The sequence below is a fragment of the Chrysoperla carnea genome, chromosome 4, assembly GCF_905475395.1.
Source record: "Chrysoperla carnea chromosome 4, inChrCarn1.1, whole genome shotgun sequence".
NCBI lineage: Eukaryota > Metazoa > Arthropoda > Insecta > Neuroptera > Chrysopidae > Chrysoperla > Chrysoperla carnea.
This window is the reverse complement of record NC_058340.1, coordinates 52233420-52254448: the sequence shown is the minus strand read 5'-3', so window position 1 is coordinate 52254448 and position 21029 is coordinate 52233420. Positions and strand designations below refer to the sequence as shown.

At 29.1% G+C, this 21029-nt stretch overlaps 1 protein-coding gene across 2 annotated transcripts in view; it reads left to right on the top strand.

Moving 5' to 3' along the window:
• Positions 1 to 18590, top strand: part of LOC123297830 (Kv channel-interacting protein 1) — a 245933-nt gene extending 227343 nt beyond the window's left edge. For both annotated transcript variants that reach the window (XM_044879631.1, XM_044879630.1), the window contains 3 exons: positions 12926 to 12995; positions 13839 to 13909; positions 18199 to 18590. In XM_044879631.1, the coding sequence (XP_044735566.1) occupies positions 12926 to 12995; positions 13839 to 13909; positions 18199 to 18522 (465 nt within the window). In that variant the 3' untranslated portion in view covers positions 18523 to 18590. The remainder of the gene's footprint in view (positions 1 to 12925; positions 12996 to 13838; positions 13910 to 18198) is intronic.
• The last annotated feature ends 2439 nt before the right edge of the window (positions 18591 to 21029 follow it).

Below are 21029 nucleotides of genomic sequence, written 5' to 3'. Positions count from 1 at the left end.
ATTACTGAAACACAACAACATAGCAACATCACATTACTACTGTGAACTACATTCACTGGACATAGTTTCTGCAAAAAGGCATTATTGTTAATCAAAATTTATTAATTTTTCTTTTTTCTTTTTTTTTGTAAACATTATGTGTAAGTATTTTTATTATTTTTTTTTTTTTTGACTATTTAACCCCCGACTGAACTAGAAAGAAGTGTTATGTATTTAACTTCTGTATTTGTATGTCTGTATGTGGCATTGCAGCTTCCAAACAGATGAGCCGATTTTAATTTAATTAATTTCATCTGACAAGAAAATTTGTTCAGTTCAGTCTCTACAGACCCTCTAAATAGGAATAGAGCGTTAAAAATTTGTAAGTTCAGATTGTCTCTAAAAAGTGCCAATTAGAATTTTAAACATTTTAGACATTTCAGCACGACCATGCCTTTTTTTTATCGAAATTATAGCTCTTACCAGTGTGAATTGATTTCGATTAAGTTAAATCGAAAACATTCTAGATATGCAGTTAAGACCAATTTTCTTCTCAATAGGAAAAATGTGGTCGGTTTATGCGCAATATTGAGAAATGAAATCAATGTTTGTTTTTTCTTTTCTCTTTATTTAATAATGTCGGTTTTCCATTAAATGGACAAACAAAAACAAAGCTGAATCTTGAGCCGAAAAAAACAAAACTGAAACTTCTTATAAACTTTTTGGGGCTGGAAATGTATTAGCCAACGTCTATTACAGTTTCAGTTATGTTTTTGGTTTTTTTGCGGTGGGAGTTTTGCTATTGTTTGTCCGTTTAGTGGATAATTAGCATAATATTATTTGAACACAAATCACGAGACAGTTAATTTTATGTTTAAGTTACACCTTATAAATAACATAAAGAATTTGTTTAGAGGAAGCGATGGAAATGAACATCAACAAAATTAAATCCAAGATAGATAAATCCGTTTTATTCTCAATGGGGTAACGCAGTGGACCTCAGCCCTCCAAAAAAGTGTCGTCACTGCCGAATGAATTCTTAATTACTTCCTCCAATAAATAATATTTACATCCTGTTATACGTAATAATGTATATGAAAGGGAGTGTTTTTAAGTTGTCATTTAGACCGTGAACTTTTCTTAGTGGTGAAGGTTTTTCGTAACATTGCCAAATTGAAAGAGGAAGAAATAATCATTTTTTCAATCAGTCATTTTCAAGCTTTTGAAAAACTATTGAACCTTTAAGGAAGCGGGATTTTTTCAAAGTAAAGGATAGTAATAACTGTAAGGGTTTGAGTGTATGTGAAACCTAGGTGGATACCATTGTACAGTTTCAGTTTAGTGGATACCATTGCACAGTCACTGCCGCCGCATGGTCATCAAACTTGCAATGTACGACTTTGTAGGGAAATTTAGAATAAATATTATATGAACAAGTTTGTTTTCTTAGGTTGCTTTTTAACTTCTAGGTCATTAGTGACCGCAGAGATTCTAAGTCAATTAAAACCATTTCAGGACAAATGTAGTCTGTTTTTAACTAACGGTTAGGTAGCAAAGACCAGCCTTGAGTTTTTTTTATTTTTAATACCATTCAGCAGGAACAAGCATAAAACCTATATCTTTCGTACGACCAACTGGGATGACGAAGTATATAAATAGCATCGTTATAAATAAAGTAAATTAATTTAGAAAAATTCTATAAAACCAGAAGACAATTATAAAATTAAACTTTCTATCAAGACAGTCAATTGACAATCTGCAATATTCTCTAATCCTCTCGCAATCGTGATTTTTTGTTTACCTTACCTCACTTACAAATTTTTATTCGAAAAAATTTCATTTTCCTTTACGAAATGCTGAATTAAAGAAAGTTACGATCCATCATCAATATCTAAAATTTTGTCATAAAGGAAAGTTTTTAAACATGTTATTTACCATTTGTTATATCAAGAGAATCTAACGACATTAAAAAATGACTTTCTTTAAAATGCCAATTTTTTATATCACAAAATCCGTTTTTAATCTTTGAATGGTAGTTGAATAAAATACGAATTGTGTGTAGATATTATTTTTAATGTATATATGGAAACATCGTTTATGATAAATGATATACAATTATTATACTTCTACTTCCCCCTGTTCCCTCTCTTTTATATAATATTATATAATATTGTATATTATTTTATAAATATAATACAGACTGTAACAAGTCCGGAGTCTACTTGCAAGAACGAATAAAATGTTTAAAGTACCTATCAATACTAAGATTTTTTAAACTAGCATTACTAGAAAGAAAGTTTTATGTCTTGTAATACTTTAATATGATTTCGGCTATGTAGTCGCCGTGAATGGCACGTTGTTGGATTTCCAATTTTCGCAGCAATTGCGATCGTATTTTGCCAATAACTGACCGAATATTGTATTCCGAGTGTTCAATCAACAGTAGGCAAATGACTTTACATATCCCAATTAAATTAAAAGATCCCTTACGTGAAATTATTTGTCATCAAATATTTTTGAGTAAATTAAATGTGCCGCGTACTGTGTGGCATGTGGCTCCGCCTTGTTGAAAACACTTGTCAGCAACATTAATTCCAAACTCTAAGTTGTGTTAAGGTCGATAGAATGAATAAAAGTTGCGTGAGCTTTGTGACTTTAATCAATTCACTTACTTGAAGGTTAAGTCGATTTAAGCCTTAGGGATTATTACGCGAAGATTAGTAATTTTACAATTTTATATTTTTAAAATATTCGTTTGACGTACGTAATTCTATGTTCCAAAATTCCGATTTAATCTATACCAAAGAATTAATAAACATGCATAAAACCTGAATGACTTGCGTAGTACAGGCAGAGATTCAAAAATTCACCTAGAGCTTGACAGTTTCTCGAACGCGATCGAAATTAGGTTATATGTAGTTTATGGAATGTACAATAATAACATTTACGTATCGTTAACCTCAGAGAAAATTTATAAAATGAAACAATGCATTGAAAAATCAGTTTTTCATAATAAGTAAAAAAGTATGCATTAATTGAGAATAGGTTTCATATAAAAGTTGTAGCTGACGTAATGCTGCATATTTACCCTTTTTTGGGACTTTGAAGCATGAAAATTGGCCGAGATATGCTACTTTTTTTGCGAATTTTTTCATGTCATTATATTAGCTACGAAATGTAGGTGCGAAACCCCAAATTTTAACAGTTTTTCGCGGATAACACAGTAAATTCAACCGAAAAATGAATGATGTCACTGTAAATCTGATCAAATAACAAAGAGATTGGATTGGTTTTCCTATAATGAAGAAGTATGTCAAGAAGCTAGTAAGCAAGTTTATTTTCGTCAGAACTCCGTGAATTATCATGCTACTACTACTATAAAATCTGCTACCAAATAATATACCATTTTACCGTTCTTAAAACGTTAAATAAATTGACTTGAATTCTCGACGAATGAAATGCGACATTCACTGAGCTATCTATATTTCGGAAACTATTATTTTCACAGAATCAAAAATCGATCGAAAATATATAATTGTAATTTTATGAACTTTGAAGTATTACCATACTTTGTTCATTGAATATACGGTGTTTCAGTTATCTTTTTAAAAGCTTATATAATGACATGAAAAAAAAGTATTTGTCGTAAAAATATGCAGGTCTCAGACAGTAATGTTAGAGAGTGAAATAAAAAACGAAAAATGTGCAGAATTACGTCAGTTAAAACTTTTGTATGAGACTTTTTCTTATTTAAATTATTTGTTGTGAAATTATAGTTGTTGCATTCTATTAACTATTTGTAGTCTAATTTTTATCAAGACTGAGAAGTTTTTATGCTCAAAGTCTCTATTGTTTGTGCAATCACGGAAACGAAAGACTAAAAATGGTCCAAGTTCGATAAAATTTGAACTGTCGGATTGGATTGCGGGTTTCGGTATTCGATCCGTTAGTGCGTCAGGAAACTTTGTGACCTTAATTGATTAAAGAGAAATAAAAATATGCAATTTTCATAAATAATATGCATTTTCAATTAACCGTAAATATACTAAATTCAAAATTCGGTTAATAGTGATGAAAATGATTCCACGAATATCGCGTCAGAATTGGTCTCCAAGGTACCTGGTGACCAGGGTAAAAGATATTCTCGCCGTCTCCTGGAGTTTTCGGAAAATACGTTCTATCGGAAAATACGTTATATTGGAAAATACGTTATAATCGGTCCATACTCGTTGCACGAATTTTTTTGCGGTCGCTGAGCACGAATATTGCGACAAAACATATTATTTATACTAATTCCGAATCGAATGCCAAAAACCGAATTCAAATTCGACTAAGTGTTCAAATTTTTCGAACTTCATTGCTTCGTTTCTGCGACTAGTACTATACCATGTGTGTTTGTACCATCTAGGCATATACATATCTGTAGTATGACAGAATACAACCGTTTAGTAATGCATCTAAGCGAGATGTATTATATACATGTATTGAACATTAGTTGGAAGACGCTTGGAGAATGGGAGTTTTTTAGTTACAGATAACTAGTAAGTTCATCAAAACTCCCATTCTCTGCATGCATACAACAAAAGATCTGTCGTATCGTATCTGTCGTATCGTATCTGTAGTCTTACAACACATGTATATAATACCTCTCGCTTAGATGCATTACTAAACGGTAAAAGATGCATGTATTCTGTCATACTACAGATATGTATATACCTAGATGGTACAAACACACATGGTATACGGTTCGATCGACTCTCGACGGTTCGATCGAAAATTATTTATTAATTTCTACCGATCTTTTTATGCGCCATCCAGTAGATTTATACACAACACACATTATACATACTTACGTATATAATATAATAATATTCATCTTTTGCTTTATATTTTACAACTGATAACATTAACTGATTTAGCATTTCCGGACGGAAGTATAATTTACATCAAATTCATTTTATTATTATTATATATATATATATCGTACATATAATACATAATACATATATGTTTGAACAAAGACAGAAGGAGGTTTTACCAAATATCATAAATTATGTTCAAAATATTATTACATTATATATTTAAATGTTTCTATTAGTTCTATTATTATTATTGTTTCTAGGTTTAAATAAATTGTCATTAATTTTATACTAAATTCATTGTGGTTGTTTATAGCAAGTTATAATTGTTCACATGTCATTTATTATTGACAAAATAAGATAAAAGGTTTACTACTACATGCCTAATAGTAATAAATTATAAAATAAGAAATGTTTACTACCCATTACTTTCAAATTTTAATTATTATTATTCATAATACTTTATATTTTCAACACATATTTTTTATTTTCCAAGTGCACTATTGCGCATTACACCCATCTTACATGAAAAAAAATACACTAAAGAAATAAAATTTTGTTATTGGAATTATCATTCTGGGCAAAAGAAAGTGTCCGGCAGCAACTGACACTTTTTTCATAGTTTATTATCTTGAAATATTAATAGAGGATCACAATGAGGCCATGGAAGCCATGACCTCAAGGCCATGGTCTTGTGGATGCGGTGCCCACTTCTCATGCAGAATCAGATTGAAACCCATCCATGTTAATACATTTATTTTCAAATTTTTAATAAAAATACATAAATTATAGCGAAAAAACAGGAGCCAATAGTTTTAATACCTTAAGTTATAAATTATAGCATATAGCAATCCGTAGATATTCTAGATTGCATGCAATTAATCCTATCGGCGGTCATAATGTACACTCACAGCCTAGAAACTAAGACGGTATTGAGAAGAAGTCAGTTAAAAAGAAAAAAAAGGAAAATAACAATACATCACGACTAGGGTGTATAGAGCCGGTGGCAAGTAGTTAGGTTGCGCCTTATATTTATCGGGATGGGCTGTACGATTTTGATGAAAATTCGTATACTGATGTTTTTTAATATCATAACATCAAAAAAAATGAATTTTTCAACTTTATGACGTCATCAGAATCTAAAAAATTTAATTTTGCACTTTCACATCCAAATTTTATCCAATTTTGATAAACCAAGTATGTAATTCTACTAAATTTGGGTCATACCTTTCAAATTTTAGATCGAAATTGTCCTAGTTCTGATAGTTTTCAAGAGTGTAGAGTCTTGGTCACGGAATTAAGCACATAAATGATAGCTAGCGAGAAATTGAAATTGCAGCTGAAAAGAATGACCCAAAAATAGTGGGGTTCAAAAATATTTCAATACGATCGGATCAAATTTGATTGCGTTATCAAAAAAGTCGATTTTTCCACTTTATGACGTCATCAGAATCCAAAAAATTTAATTTTGCACTATCACATCCAAATTTTATCCAATTTTGATAAACCAAGTATGTAATTCTACTAAATTAGGGTCATACTTTTCAAATTTTTGATCAAAATTATCCTATTTCTGATAGTTTTCAAGAATGTGGAGTCTTGGTCCCGGAATTAAGCACATTAGGGATAGCTAACGAAAAACTGAAATTACAGCTGAGAAGAATGGCCCAAAAATAGTGGGGTTCAAAAAAATTGAAATAAGATCGGATCAAATTTGATTGTGTTATCAAAAAAGTCGAATTTTTCAACTTTATGACGTCATCAGAATCAAAAAATTTAATTTTGCACTATCACATCCAAATTTTATCCAATTTTGATAAACCAAGTATGTAATTCTACTAAATTTGGGTCATACTTTTCAAATTTTTGATTAAAATTATCCTATCTCTGATAGTTTTCAAGAATGTGGAGTCTTGGATCCGGAATTAAGCACATTAGGGATAGCTAGCGAAAAATAGAAATTGCTGCTGAAAAGAATGGCCCAAAAATAGTGGGGTTCAAAAAAATTCCAATAAGATCGGATCAAATTTGATTGTGTTATCAAAAAAGTCGAATTTTTCAACTTTATGACGTCATCAGAATCAAAAAATTTAATTTTGGACTATCACATCCAAATTTTATTCAATTTTGATAAACCAAGTATGTAATTCTACTAAATTTGGGTCATACTTTTCAAATTTTGGATCAAAATTCAAATAGCTCTATTAGTTTTCAAGAATGTTAGAATTTCATTCGTATTAACAGCAATATGATCCGAAAACAATTTTGTAACATAAGGTCGAGTTGTTTTGAGTCGATCGAAGTTTTTCTTTTTATTTATTGTACCTATTCATTTTTAATAGTTCTTTATTATATTTAAGAAGTTATTTGTGTGGCCCTCCAGGGTGGCTACAGACCTGCTTCACGGCTGGTTCCTGTTCTCAATTTCATATCTACAAACAAGTAAAACATTTCGTCTGAAATAAAGCTATAACGGTTTTCTTATAAAAGTGTTCAAAAGAAAATGAAAACAAGTTTGAAGGCGAAAGTAGATATGAAACCTAACTTAACAAAATGCATAACCATGGAAAACTTAGAGAATTTTCATCAATGCATAAAACTTTTACGTGACACTCAAATAGATAGGTAATAGGTATGTAGTATAGCATACCTATACAATTTCAATTGAAACACATGGGACACACTTGAATTACACACGTATAAAATAAAGGTCTCAGCAGAGTTCTTGGTGACCATATTTTACATTCTTCATAACATAAAAAATTCGTAGCGCAGCAGCTGCGTTAGCTAAGCGAATTCCCTCAGAGATTGGAAAAAAAAAATTTTATTTCGAAAACTAAGCGCCTAGAGAACAAATCACAAGAGTATTTTTTTTTTTGCTTAGAACTTATCGAAAACTTATCGAAAAATACAAAAAGTCGACTCTTTATTAGTCGATTTTTCTTTTCGAACGAATTTGGCCTTCCAAACCCCTTCTTGATTTATTGAAATCGGACTGAAATTGCGACCGCTAGAGAGCTTACAGACACATAAATTATAGACATATATATATATATATATATTAATTTTAATGATTGTCATTTTTGACATCTATTAGGTAGGATCGATGGACATTTGAAGAAATTCTTCCAAAATTCCACCATCAGTACAAAAGGAATAGCTCCATTTCCTTCGGTAATTCGCTAAAAGCATGTATGTATTCATACAAACATTGTATATTTTTTTCATGGATGACATAATTATAATCAAGCCTTATATTCCCCAACCAAAAACCCTCATTTTACGTTCTTCTTGTACCTTGGTGTATATACACTATTTATACTGAGAAAAAATCTTGTCTCATCATAATGCTGTAGTTCTGGTACTTGAAAACATATTGTGTCATTTATAAATATACCTCTTGATTATTGTGGGATTGAAATATGTTTACATTAACAACTTACTCTTGCACGAAAATTCTTAAGCGGGACTGTGGGGCGGCAAATCCTTAAAATATGATATACAGTCATCTCGATAATCGAGACTCAGCAGGGGCTATTCCGAAACTAGGATTATATGGAAAAATAGGGGTTTTTTAAGTTGAAATATGCTTGAAACTCAAAAAATAAGATTTAACGATAAAAAAGCTTAAACCAAAACTTTGGGTGAACTCAAACTTGCTCTAGGTTTTCAAGCTCACTCTACTCCGAAAGTTGTTATTGATTGAAAAAGTAACATTTATTGTTCGAAACACTTTTCCGCAAACCGTACTGTTTAGGTAAAAACGGACTGAAAATTTTTTCCAAAATTGTTTTTTCGTATTTAAATTGTTGTTTCGAATAATTGTATCTCTTTCTATTTTCAAACCAAACGTATTTGTTTCTCAGTTTCAATGTGCTTTTTATAAGTCAAGAATACAAATGATGCTTTCAATCACTTTTGTTAGTAACTCATTGATGTTTAACACATCAATTGTATAGGGTTTTTCACTACAAGTGTCCAAACTATGAACTTAAAATCAATAATTTGTCTATGAAATATCAATATTCCACCCGCAATCATTAAACTTTATATTAAAGTGATTGCTCAGTTTGAGCTACTTTTTAAAAGACACTTCCAGTAAATTTTTCGATGTACCAAAAACACGTCGAATCGATTGTAGGGACCAACAAACTGATTTCTATAATAAAATATTTACATTTGTAAGTGTTTTGCAATAAATACAGTTTTGACGAACATCTGAAAAAATTGAACGTAATTTTTCATAGTTCAATTTCTTTGTTAAAACGACTTCCAAGCATTAAAATTACAAATTTTAGCTAAATCACAAGGATAAGCGATTCCTTTTTTGTAGTACACAATTTATTTAACCTAAATTCAACACTTTCAATGCTTTACCTCCATCGACGAAGAAATGTGAGGGTTTTGAAATCTAAAATCCCCACGTCCTACGCCGATAGATTGAATGCAAACTTGATTTTTATTTGGGCTTTTTTTTCAAGTCCAAAACATCAAATAGTAAATAGAATTTTGTGTGTGGGATAAAAAAACAAAAAATGATTTCGAAATTTTTAATTTTGGACCGCTTGTTTTTAAATGAAGCAGCTTCGTACCAAGGCAAAGTTAGCTAAATCAACTTATTTTGAGCTGCACTGAATCTGGTAGAAATTTCTATAGACCTTTTGAAGCAGCCTGTATAATACTATTTTAGATCATTCGAAAGTGATTAATGTAGAATGTAGTAGATAGAAATGATAATATAATTTAACTTTTGAATTCAAATAAATGAATAGACTAAATAAAAAAGAAAATTAACTTATGTTGGTTGCTATTATCTTTACAATTTTATAGGTCACTTTACATTCAGGAATAATATCGACATACTAAGACTGTTTTTAGTTGTTTAATCAAGAATGCAATTGAAGTTCAAAGTTTATTTAGTTATCATTTGAAGTTTCTCGTAAAAGCAGTCTAGAGACAAACAGCAAATTTGTATAAATTTTTCTTTAGTTATTATAAATCATTATATTAATGATTAGAGTTATTTAAGATTAATTAATAAATAATTTTAAGTCAAATTTTCCCACAAAACATAGACTTATACACCGTATCGATTATCAATGGGGAAAGGTGGAAGTTTGTTTTAAATCCGTTTCATGACTCTTGGAATATATTTTATGTGGTTTTGGAGGTATCTATATATTTTTTTCCCGCTACTTTTGGGCGTTTCATGTAACCTCCTATGGTTCAAATAAATTGAAATTCGGTTTTCAGAAAAATCGCTTTTTTGACGTTTTTATGGCTTTGAATCCAGTACAGCATCGCCAAATTGATCGACAGAATTGGCAATCGATATGTTGGTTGGGTTAGTATCAAGAATATGCTTATCCCACTTTTATTTTTTTGTATATTTTTTAAAACAGGAAAGGACATCCTTTTCAATAAAAATCATGTATTTATAAAAAATATATAATGATGGGGAAATATGAACTTAGTGCTAGAGCTTTGGTGCTTACGAGTATTTTTTTTTTTTTGTGTGTTAAATACATAAAATAACGCAAGAACAACCAATTTCACCGTTTAGTTTACGAGATATTAACTATACAATTAAAACACATGTGCATCAAATGCCTTATAATTTATTTGGATAAATGTATGTTAGAATGTCCAAAAAAAAAGACAAGGTGCTAAAACATTTTGGCCAGGAACGGATAGATTATTTATGTGGACTAATAAATTTAGATCAATCGAACACACTTAAAAAATGTTTATATTGAAATTGATAATAAATATATAGAATACTAACAGCGGTATCATAATATTGATATTAAATAATACAGAAAATGACAAACAAATTGACAATATCAGCTCTTATTTCGTTGGCATATCATATCAAATTGTGGCGATAACAACAATTCTGCAACCGGTTAAATTATCCTCTATATATATTTTGAAACAAAACAAAATTAATATCCAAGTTTTATATAATGTTTCTAGCTTAATTTGTTCTGTCTCTAATGGTTTACAAGATGGGACCTACGCACCAGAGACCAAACTATGTTGCTGATTTACGAACTCAATCACACCTTTTACGTCCTGAACACGATATAAAAATTTCAGCTTGATGTCTTTTTTCGTTTTTGAGTTGTCGTGGCGATAGACGCACAGACAGACGAACGGACAATTGGAAATGGATTTAATGAACACTTATACCAAAATTTTGCTCTTAGCATCAATATTTGAGAGTTATAAACTTGGGATTAAACTTAGTATACCTTAATATATTTTATATTTATATATGGTATAAAAAAAAACGAAAATACTATATTTGATAGTTATACAGCCGTAAGATATATTCTTTGTATATTGTTACTTTATAGCTGATTTTTTTAAAAAGTTTCCATTATATAATATTTCCAAAACGCAATGAAAATTCCTCTCCATTATTAAGAGTAATGATAAATAAATTTTCAACGATCAGAAATTCTTTATATCCACGATCTAAAAATAATGCTGAACCAAATCAATCATTTCGAAGTGAGCTCATAGGACTCAAAATTAATGTTCAGAAAACCAAATGTATGTCAAATGCAACTCAAGATAGTCTCATCCTTAGACTTAGTTTAGAGCATGAGACAATAGAGGGAGTAAATAGTTTTAAATACCTCAGAAAAATAGTATCAAACGGCATTGAAATTCAAAAAAGGAATAATGACTGCCTGGAAAAAATTTTGGTCATTAAAAGAAATTTTCAAAAGCAAATTAAATATCTCTTTAAAAAGAAAAGCATGGGATGCATGCATCCTTCCGATCTTAACTTATGGCACTCAAACATCTTCTCTGACCATTTCAAATTATAAAAAACTAAGAAATTGCCAGAGAAGTATGAAAAGATCTATGCTTAACCACAAACTTACTGACAGAATTACATCTAACACTGTTAGATCAAGAACCAAGATTAAAGATGTAACTATCAGTATTTAAAAATTGAAATGTAAATGGGTCGGACATATTTCCCGATTAAAAGATGATAGATGGATAACCAGATGTATTTCATGGGTACCATTAAATTTCAAACGCAAAAAGGGCCGACCACCAACAAGGTGGAGAGATGAGATTGATGGTTTTGCAAGTGGAAAGTGGACTAGCTGTTAATAGGGCATAATAACTAGACTATTTAGTTGTTACATGTTTTTTTTTAAATAAATAAAAGTTGATAACTGTTTGATCATATGAGGAAGTCCTCGTTCAAAAATTAAAAGCTGTATTTTTATTCCCCCTAAAAATGAGCCGAAATCGTTTTTTCACGTTTTTTTATTTTCGAAATATAAGACTTTTATATAATCATCCTGTATAAAATCGAAATGACTTCTGGACTCCAAACAAAATAATAAATTAGTTCAACGTTACATCTACAATAAATATAAAATAAATATTTTGTTTAGACTAGGCATTCGTTACAGTGGTAGGCTAAAGTATGGTAAAATCGGGTTATAAATCAAGTATTAGGTTTATCTTTAAAACGGGTTTCAAAAAAATGAGAATATCGATTTAAAATTTTATGAAAACCTAAATGCATTATCATATAAAATCATATCGAACATGTATAGAAAAGTGGCGGTCGTTTACATCAGCTCAAAAGAATGATTGATTGTATAAATTGGATCTATAGAAGTGTTAGTCGTGAAAATCAGCCAGTACCGGGTTTGACCTACGTACCCGGTTTTAATCTACTGTCCCAACGGCGATGCTTTTAAATTGCCCAAAAAGTATGAGATTATTCTGGTGAATGATAGATGCAAATAATCAGAATTGACATGCGCCCTAGCCATCTGAAGCCATCGTTTTTCTTTAAATAGTTACGTAAATGGGTCTATTAAAAGACTACCCTGTACCAAATAGTTTCAAATTTTGTGTCAGCATCTCCAAGTCTCTTATAGATAAAACAATATACATCTAACATTAGATAACATTTTCCTATAATAAATATTCTCTCATGTGAAGAGTTTTATGGTGAATTTAAAATTAGAAAAACACAAAAAAAAACCTGAACCTAGAATAATTTAACAAATGTAACATTTTTATTATTTTATTTTCTTTTGTTGCAGGAATGTCCCGATGGAGTAGTACATGAAGATTGTTTCAAAGACATTTATGCCAAGTTCTTCCCACATGGCAGTAAGTTTTCTCAATGATAAATAAATAACTACTAGACAAGATAAAAAAGGTCATTTCACTATTAACAAAAAAAAAAAAACAGAAGCAGAAACAAATATAGAATCATATTGTGTCATAACCAAGCTCAAATTTAGAATATTAAAATATCATGGTCGTTCAAACACGTAAAGCATTACCCAGTAGATATAGATATGTAGTGTGACCACAGATTTTACATAGAGAAAAATTGTATAATCTTAGAGCAGGCTAAAAAATTTAGTGTTTAAAAAACGATTAAAAACTAGAGTTAAAAAGATGTTTAGAAAAATTTCAGTTTACTATGAAAACTCCGAAAAGTTCTCTACGAAAAAACTGCAGTCTCTGTAGCAAATTATTAATAATATTTCAGCACTAGCTGAAAAAAACTGATATAAACTGTCAAGCTACGATGTTAATTTTAAGCTTAAAAGAATTTCTAAAATGTAAGCACCAAAATACATGAATAGACAGACCAATTGAAAAAAATTTTGATTTTATACTCATATTAAAAAAATTATTTGCACATGAATAAGTAGATCTTAAACCATAAACAAATGTTATTTCCTACTCATTATTTACCCTTCTCTTGGTCGTCTGAGAAACCAAAGTCAATTGCTTTTGGGTTAAATTGGAAGACAGCATTGCGACCAATCCTGCGGTCTGATATACAAGAAAAATTCATTTTGCATTAAAACATAAATGGTGAACCTTTTTATTGATGTTTGTATACTAGGGTCTATCTTACTGTGGTTTGCAAAAAGATGGTTCCTGTACAACCTTATTTATTTATAACATATCAACAAATATTTGTATTATAATTTTCAGATTCGAGTCTGTATGCCCATTACGTGTTCAAAGCCTTCGATGTTAATTGTAACGGAGCCATAAGTTTTAGAGTAAGTAGTGTAATTATTACGTACCCTATATGCTATTATAAATACAGCCTCATACACACTCATATTACATTTAACTTTGGCATATTCATTCAATTATTTATAATAATTATAAACATAATTAAAACAAAACACTTATATGTATATAATATGTGTCATATAAACCTAATATTATAATTTTCGTCAAGCAGGAGTTCCATAAACTAAGCGAATTACCTTATTAAGTATAAGAATAAAATTATCGCTTTTGATAATTTTTAAAAAGAAAATTTACCTAGTTAAATTAAAAAAAATAAAATAAGTGAAAACAAACAGTTGACTGAGTTAATTGTTGAAATACCATTTATAGACAGATTACACTGTCACATTACACATTCATACATGTTACACATACATAACTGATATTCCCATATAAAACATACTATATAATTTTCGCCTAATTTGCGCTCTCACGGGTAAACAGTGATGTTTATGCAAAAATGTTGTTTATTTTATGATAAGGAACATTTTTTGTGTTTACTTTTGTTCTATCTCTAACGGTTTACAAGATGAGTCCTACGGACTCAAAACTCAATTGATCTATGTTGCCCATTTACGAACTCGGCCTCACTTTTTATGTCTTGAGCACGTGTAAAAATTTCATCTTGATCTCATTTTTTGTTCTTGATTATCGTGTTGACAAACAGACGGACAGACGGACAGACAACTGAAAATAGACTAATTAGGTGATGTTATGAACACCTTTACCAAAATTTTGTTAGTAGCATCAATATTTTAAGCGTTACAAACTTGGGACTAAACTTAGTATACCTTGTATATTATATATAAAAACTATTATGTCTACGTGTTAGCACCGTCATATATAATTTTTGGGCACAAATACCAGTGCCGGCAATTTTATTGGCTACTTAAATTCGCAATTATTATGACAATGATCTGATGGCACTATCAGTTAATATTTGGTTAATACCTATTCGAAACAACTTTTGCAATATTTCATCATCGCTACAAAAGCAATAGCTTATTTTCATTGAAGAGAAAACTCACTAATTCCTATCCGAGGCCTTATTAATTTATTAATAATTCATAAAGTTTATTTTATACATAGGATATATCAAAAGATTATACTTTTGGGAACTAATATGTATAGTATGATATAATATGTCTACAAAAGTATGTTAATAGTTTCAAGTTTATTAACATTCTGATTGAGAAACTTATTGTTTTCACCCTAAAGCGAAACAAAAAATTTTGTGATATGTGTTTTGAGATATCCATAATGTTATCCAGAGATATCAAAAATATTTTGCAGTCTTATTTACTTCTAAAATATAGACTTATGGGCTGTATCGAAGGTCGAGGGAGGGAATTAATCTGGAGCAAGATTAATGGAGTTTTAACGAGGTTGAATACTTTTTTACGCTAGATGTAAAAATCTCCAGCAGCTTCAATTAATTCAAATAAGATAAAATTCAGTTTGTAGAGTTGTACCATTAGCAGAACAGTGAATAGCTTATTTCTGCAATTCGAAGAGTATTATATTTTTCGGTTTTTCGAAATTTTTAAAGCTATTTTTATACGAATATTTTTTTTATACCCATGTACTGATTTTCATGACAAAATTGGCATTTTAAACTTTTAATTCATTTTGATCTTTACTCAAAATTATTACAAGTTTATTTCAATATTTGAATACATAACACTACTAAATTATCAATTTCTCCTGTTTTTACATTCCATAGCACACTATTTATTAAATAAAAAATAAACTTTATAACTAGTGTGTTATAGAATGTAAAGAATGGACAAATTGATAATTTAATATAGTTATGTATTCAAATATTTCAATAAACTTGTAATAATTATGAGTGTCGATCAAAATTATGAAAAAATTAAAAATGCGAATTTTGTCATGAAAATCGATATAACAAAATATTCTAAGCAACTTTTTACGATTTCGTTAACCATCTCTGACGCTAGGCAAAAGATTAAGAATCGGCCCTATTTGTCAATTTGTAGTAGGCTGAGTTCAAAGTTCAGATTTCGGTTAAGTATCTTAAAAAATTTCAAATCGATATTCCTATAAATAATGAAAACATGAGGGTGTCTTCAGCTCAAATGCGACAAACTGTATATTTAATTGTAATTACCATGCAGGAAAAAGTAATAAAATATGCTAGACTTGGATAAACTAACACAAAATTTCATAACAGTTGTTAAAGTATGGCAATCCGTAAAAATATGGAATTACGTAATTTTTGAAAGGGAAATTATGATCGCAGTGCTGATCATTGTAGCGTAATGGAACTATGATTAAAAGAATTTGCTTCGGTTGTTATATTATTTACTACATAATTTTTTCTTAAATCATTTTCTTTCTGTCGTCATAATGCCATACTCTTGTTTTCGACTTTACAAATAGCTGCATTATATTTACGGTGAATACGCCATCAGAAAAGCTTGGCCTGATTAATTTCGAAAAAAACAGAAAAAAATGACAAGTTAAAAAAATTAATCTGTATTAAATATGCAATACTATGATCGACCATCATTTTTCGTTCAATAATTACGTAATTGAACCAATTAACGGGTATATAACTGTAACAAGTGTTTTAAAATTTAAAAAGTAAAATTTGCTATATTTGGTGCTGGCTCCGTTCAACAAACAAGGAATACATTAAATATTAATTATAAATTGTTAACAGATTTGTTTATTACCATTCACGAATCGAATGAGAAAACAAAAGCAGATTATAATTTGGAATTTGTTAGTTTAAAACAAAAAGCATATCTTATACTCCTTAGATATAAATTGATTCGAGAATATCTTCTTTACAACTCCCATATTTATTATTCAATTTACGCAATATTAACATTCCAGTGTTTAAATGTATTATTGTTTAATGTTTCAAATGGTTTTAAAACATATATATATATATATATATATATATATATATATATATATATATATATATATATATATATATATATATATATATATATATAGGTATAGAATCAATAAATCAAGCTGAATTCTATACAACAACCAAAATAACTTCTTCAATTATCTATAAATTTTATTGAATTTCAAAAGTTATCGTCAGTTCGTTATTCTGTTTAATAATAATATAAAATCCAATTATTAATGGTACCTATACCTATCAGAAAGTTCTATTCGATAAGTTAAATTAAACATTTTATAATTTCGTAAACCATAATATAAATACCTATATTGAACAGTAAAACAAAATATCGAAATTACTCATAATTCGGCCGCTGAGACGGATTTTGTGGCCAATTGACTTTCACGAAAAAGAGCTACGATTTTCGGCGTAGTTTCTTCGGCTGAATCCGAAAATCAAGGTCGCTTTTTCGAAATATGATGCAGTAACTTTTTATAGTCAATTTAATTGCTTATAACGCCACCAAACCTGCTACGAAATGATTTTTTTTGTTTTAACTGTGAAAACGAATAATATTATTCTCTAAAATTAAACCATCGAAATATTTTTTTTTTAAACTCACTGGAAGTCTTCTCTCTCATTCATCATATCGCATCCACTTACAGGCAACAGATTCTTCGCCTTCTCTATGTATATAAACTCTTTGGATTCAAAACCATTCATATAAGATGTTTATATTACCTTGCAAAAATTTGAACTTTAACATTAAATTTTTAATTAAATTAACGATTTAAAAACAGTTGCGATAGCTTAGATGACATTTTTGGGACTTTAACTAACTTTTAAGGCAAAACAAGTGAAAAAAAACAATTGACTGAATTAATTGTTGAAATATCATGTATAGACAGTGTTGATTACTCTATCACATAACACATAATACATAATACATGTCACACATACATAACTAATAATCCCATATTAATACATACTATATAATTTGCGCCCAATTTGCGATCTCACGGGTAAACAGTGATATTTGCGAAAAAATGTTTCAAACAAAAGTTGTTATTATTTTTAAATTTAAACTTTTGTTCTATCTTTAACGGTTTACAAGATGGGGCCTATGGACCCAAGACCGAATTGACCTGTGTTGCTCTTATGAACTCGACCTCACTTTTTACGCCTTGAGTGCGCTGTAAAAATTTCAGCTTGATATCTTTTTTCGTTTTGAGTTGTGACGGAGTAACGGACGGACAACCGAAAATTGGCTAATTAGATGATTTTATGAACACCTATACCAAAATTTTGTTCATAGCATCAATATTTTTAAGCGTTACAAACTTGGGCCTAAACTTAGTATACCTTAATAATTGTATGTAATGTTTTCAGGATCTTCTAGTAACTTTATCAACATTATTACGTGGATCAGTTTATGAACGTTTACGATGGACATTTAAATTATATGATATAAATGGTGATGGTTGTATAAGTCGTGGTGAATTAGGTGAAATTGTTGTTGCTGTACATGAATTAATGGGACGACGACCACATCAAGTTGAAGATGATAGAAAAGCTAGGGACCAAGTGGATAGAGTCTTCCGTAAATTAGATTTGAATCAAGATGGTGTAATCACGATAGAAGAATTTATGGAATCATGTTTAAAAGATGATATGATTACAAGATCTTTACAAATGTTTGATACAGTACTATGATAATGTTTTAAAAAGGCAGACTGACTTTCCGTCTATCTACTTGCCTTAGCGACCGTTTGTTCGCAAATATTACATTAATTAATATATATTTTATCATCCACGTGAATAAATTTTAAAAATTAATTGTGTTTATTGTGTGTAATAATAAATACTTTAAATTTAAACTTAATTAAATTACAATTTAAAATCTATGTATTTTATAATATTTTATGTATCACATATCCATATATGATGACATTATAGATCAGACATCTGTTTTATGGCGAAATTTGAAAATAAATCAAATTAACTATTCAATAGAGAATTTGCATGTTTTTTAATTTTATTATTTTTCGAAAGTTTACTAAAAATTACTAAGAAAAATAAAAAAAATTTTTTTAATAATTTCTTCATGTAATTGGGATTTTGAACCAAAATTTTTTTGACAAAAATGGAAAGATTATTATTCAAATTAAGATGAGCATTTCTGTGGGCTGTATTATGCATTTTGTTAAAATATATCCCTTTCTGGATCCACAATAAAAATATTTAGCGAGATTATAAAATTATTATTAATTAGCTAGACCGGTTTCGATTGCTTTGGCAATCCTCTTCAGTAGCATTAAACCTCTTAAAGTTAAAAAATAAATAAATTACAAAAAACCAAAAAAGACCGCAACACCCAGAAAGAAATAAAATATTACCCATCAAAATTAAAATAAAATTATTTACCAAAGGAAAGATCATATTTTATAAAAATCTGTTTTTTTTTTTATTCTTTCATGATAATTTTAAAGTTACAGACAGTTTTAAAAGAACTTTTCAAAAGAGAAACGAAGACGCCCGACAAAAAAAAATGTTCGTAAAACATCGTTGTGACGTAAGAATGTTAATTGAATATTATACACTGTATACAATTATTAATTAACATTATGACGTTACACGATCTTTTACGAACATGTTTTTGTCGGGCGTTTTCGTTTCACTTTTGAAAAGTTCTTTTAAAACTCCCTGTAACTTTAAAATTATCATGTAAAAATAAAAAATAAAATCAATTTTGCTATAAAACTTTTATATAATCTTTCCATTTTTGTCAAAAAGAATAATTTTTTTTTTCAAAATCAAAATTTTACATTTGAAAATGGGTTTTTTAAACTATAAATTCAAACGCCAGTGACATCAACACATCGTTTTTAGAAACTCCAACGTACAGAGAAATGATAAAATAACATACAGAATGAGTAATGGTTTGTTTCTAAACTTGCTTTCAATATATTATAACGTAATTTTCCATAGAAACAAGTTGTAAATGTGAATTTAGCTTGATTCCAATTGGCTCACTGCCTCAACGGATGTAAAAACGTCACTTTTTTTTCTTTTTTTTAAATATAACTATTTTTTAATATAATAATTAATGAAAAAAAGGGAATTATTAATTTTAAAAAGCAATTTGCTTAAATACACTTTAGATTAATTATTCTGTCATTTATAATTGAATTTGTGACAAAATAAAAGTAATGCAAGTTCTCTATTATCAAAGGTGAGCGCTCTAGAAATTTCAAATAAACTTTAAATTTAGCCCCGATGACTAGAACAATTTTTGTATTATAAATACGGATTTCAAATTTAATACAGATTGTCATCATTAGTATAAATAAGTTAAACTAACATCCAAAGAGATATCTATGTTATCCGGCTTGCCGCTAATTTGATGGCATTTTCTTATTGTTTGCGCTTATTTCGTTTGCCTGCTTTTGTCTAGAATTATCAAAATAAAGCTATAACTGCTAAAAACACATGATTAATAAATACTATTTGGTTAATGCTAGACGATTAACAGTTTACTAGTCAAAACACAAACATCTCGAAAATTTATAACCAAATCAACGACGAGTTCAATCCCTCTGGAAACCAAGTATGCTTAGCTAATTTTTACGAATGATGATGACATTATAGTCGAAATAAATACCTACTTATGATACAAAAATTGATTTAATAGTATCGAGGCGGATTCAAAATTTTGAGTCAACTTAAAATGTTTTTATTTCGTTAAAAGATATTAAATTGGTTTTATAAGTAATTTCTAATATTTTATATTTCGAACTAAAATGGTTTACTTGACCCCCTTATAGGTAAAAGTGTTTTTAGAGCGAAAAATCAGTCTATTGTTAAGTTATCGTTTTGTATCAATTTTACGAAAACACAAATAAAAAAAATCACCTTGTATACCCTCCAATAATTTTAATTTTTTTTTCGTTAAATTAATAGAATCTGATTTTTCGTCTTGTAAACTATCTTAAAACAAATGTCACGCTTTCGTTAGTTGGGAAAACATTATAATTTAATAACGACACTTGAAGTAACTATTTTATGGAGAAAAATTTTAATATTTAACTAATGGTGTACATTGTTTCATTTTTATTACTTGCGCAGAACTATTTACTGAAAACAAGTACATTTTAGTAAATGTATTGTGTAAATAATATATATCTACTGGTATACCGGGTGATACCATCACCAAAATTTTA